General features: G+C 57.2%; 1 protein-coding gene across 1 annotated transcript in view; it reads right to left on the reverse strand.

Moving 5' to 3' along the window:
* Window positions 1-760: 760 nt before the first annotated feature.
* Window positions 761-2,118, reverse strand: part of Znf703 (zinc finger protein 703) — a gene marked incomplete at its 5' end in the record, with an annotated part of 3,052 nt that continues 1,694 nt past the window's right edge. The window contains one exon of the mRNA XM_010605124.2: window positions 761-2,114. Coding sequence (XP_010603426.1) covers window positions 1,970-2,114 — 145 coding nt within the window. The remainder of the gene's footprint in view (window positions 2,115-2,118) is intronic.

A 2,118-nucleotide genomic window follows, 5' to 3' on the forward strand; every position in this document is an offset into this window, starting at 1 on the left:
GCACAGCGCGGACACCCCGAAGCCCCCTGGAGCGGCGCGGCCGGGAGGGGGCTCGGGGGCTGCGCGTGCTTCCGTGGAGTCGGGCGGCCTGGTGGGCGCCCACACCCACCATCTGGCACCCCAGTGCTCCCCACCCTGGGACACAGCAGCCACTGTCGGCTGCCAGTCTCAAGGAAGAGGATAACCCAGCTCAGGGGGCCACCCCCGGCCTTGCGAAGCTAGCATCTCAGCAAGTGTATTTAGTCACTTAAGTCAGGATCTCGTCCCATAAGAAAAAATCCAGCAAGTAGAAATCGTCCGAATTTAGGGGATGGGAAACTCGAGGCTGGCGCCGGTCGCAGTTCTCCCCGCCTGTCGCTTGTCTTCTCGCCACCAGATGGCGCCAGAGGCACGCCGTCCCTGCGCACCTCCCGCCCATCCCGGGACGCGGCTGGGGCAGGTCTCTGCCAGAGCCCTCAGTCCCGGTGGCCTTCTGAGCCCCTTGCACCTCCAGTCTGGCCTCAGAGGGAGATCCAGGATTACACATGCCCTCCACTCTGGTCCTAGCAAGTGCCAAGGCCTTCAAAGTGAGGCTGGGAGCTAGGTCACCGGGGGGCGGGGCGGGGTGGTAAAGGTCGTTTTAGCGTTGTCAGAAGTTTTTTCTCCCTATTTCCCCTCTTTTTCTGTAAAGGCTTAAACTCAAACGGCAGTCTCAGAAGGAAGCCCTAAGGCGTTTTGAACAAAATAAAAGGGCACCTGGTTAGGCGTCTGGTAACTGGGTGGTGAGCGAGGCAAGAGAGAAACACACCACGGTGTGAATATAGCCAAGTATTCCATTTATTAACAAAATAAGTCTTACCAAGGGAGAGCTCTCTTCATCCCCAACAGGCCCGAGCCCGGCCGCTGCTGCAATGACCGGCAGGGAGGGAGGGAAGGAGGGAGGAGACCCAGGGCCCGGTCTTCATCCCAGGGCCAACTTTGGGGGTTGCTGGGTCAGCCTGGAAGGGGGCGCGGGGTTGCTGTGGGCCAAGTGCTCCCTGAGTCCCCGACTTGCCCCGCACGTTGCTAACAGGGGTGCACTTTCCGTCTGTGGACTTGGCAGATCCAGCAAGGATCCCGCCCCTCCGCCCAGGGAGTGGGGTCACAGCCCCATCAGGGAGAGAAAAAACAATGACGGTAAAGCACTTTGCAAAAACAGAACAAGAAAAGTTGCAGGCCAGCGGGGCCTTCTAGGCCTTTTAATGAACAGGAGCCCCACAAGCCCACCACGAGTGGGCAGTGTGACTACCAGGCGAGTGGGCAGACAGGCTGTCCCAGGCCCCTGGACCCTCTAAGGGGAAGCCTGCTGCGGGGTCAGAGCTCTCCCACTCAGAGCAAGGCTAGGGACCGAGGCCCTAAGAGAGGGGTTCGCTGGGTCAATAGAGCGCAAGACATCCAGCCACCAAGTTCTTTCCCCAACCCCCAAACTGTTAACTGAAACTCCTCTCCACTACTTGTACAAAAGAAAAGAAAACAAAACAAAACCTCAAATGGAAGGAAACCAGAGGGAATGAAGGGGAAAAGGGGAAAATGTAGTTTGAATGGTTAAGATTCATGCAAGAAATTCCCCAGGACGGGAAAAACATACAGAAGAACCTAAGAACCCCAAAGCTCCCGCTTCTCCCCAAAATCAAACCATAAAGAAAGGGAAGAAAACCATAAAGAAAATCAAACCATAAAGACAGGAAGAGGGGTGGGGCGGGACAGAGTAGTTATCTGTGTGGTTAATATTATTACTGGGGGAACATAGACTTTTTGCATACCATTGACTCGTGTGGGCCGTTAATGCACTTATATTCCCAGCTTGTAAGCTAACATTACAGTAAATAAATACACAGTCCAGTGGGCAGGGTGGGGCGGGGCTCCCGGCAGGGAGAAGCCATAGTGGAGGCTGCAGCGGAGGCGCGGGGACAGGGAGGAGGGATCGGAGGCTGAACGGGGACAGCTGCGGTTACTGGTATCCGAGCGCCGAGGCGGAGGCTAGTCTCTGTCCGTACAGCGTGTATGGCGAATAGTAGGGTCCGGCTGTGGGGAGGGACGGGACCGCCAGGCCCCCCGCTGTGGATAAGTGGCTCTTGCCGTAGGGGTGGTACCGGCTTA

The sequence above is a fragment of the Fukomys damarensis genome, unplaced genomic scaffold (genome assembly GCF_012274545.1).
Source record: "Fukomys damarensis isolate Sample0158 unplaced genomic scaffold, DMR_v1.0_HiC HiC_scaffold_18, whole genome shotgun sequence".
Lineage (NCBI taxonomy): Eukaryota > Metazoa > Chordata > Mammalia > Rodentia > Bathyergidae > Fukomys > Fukomys damarensis.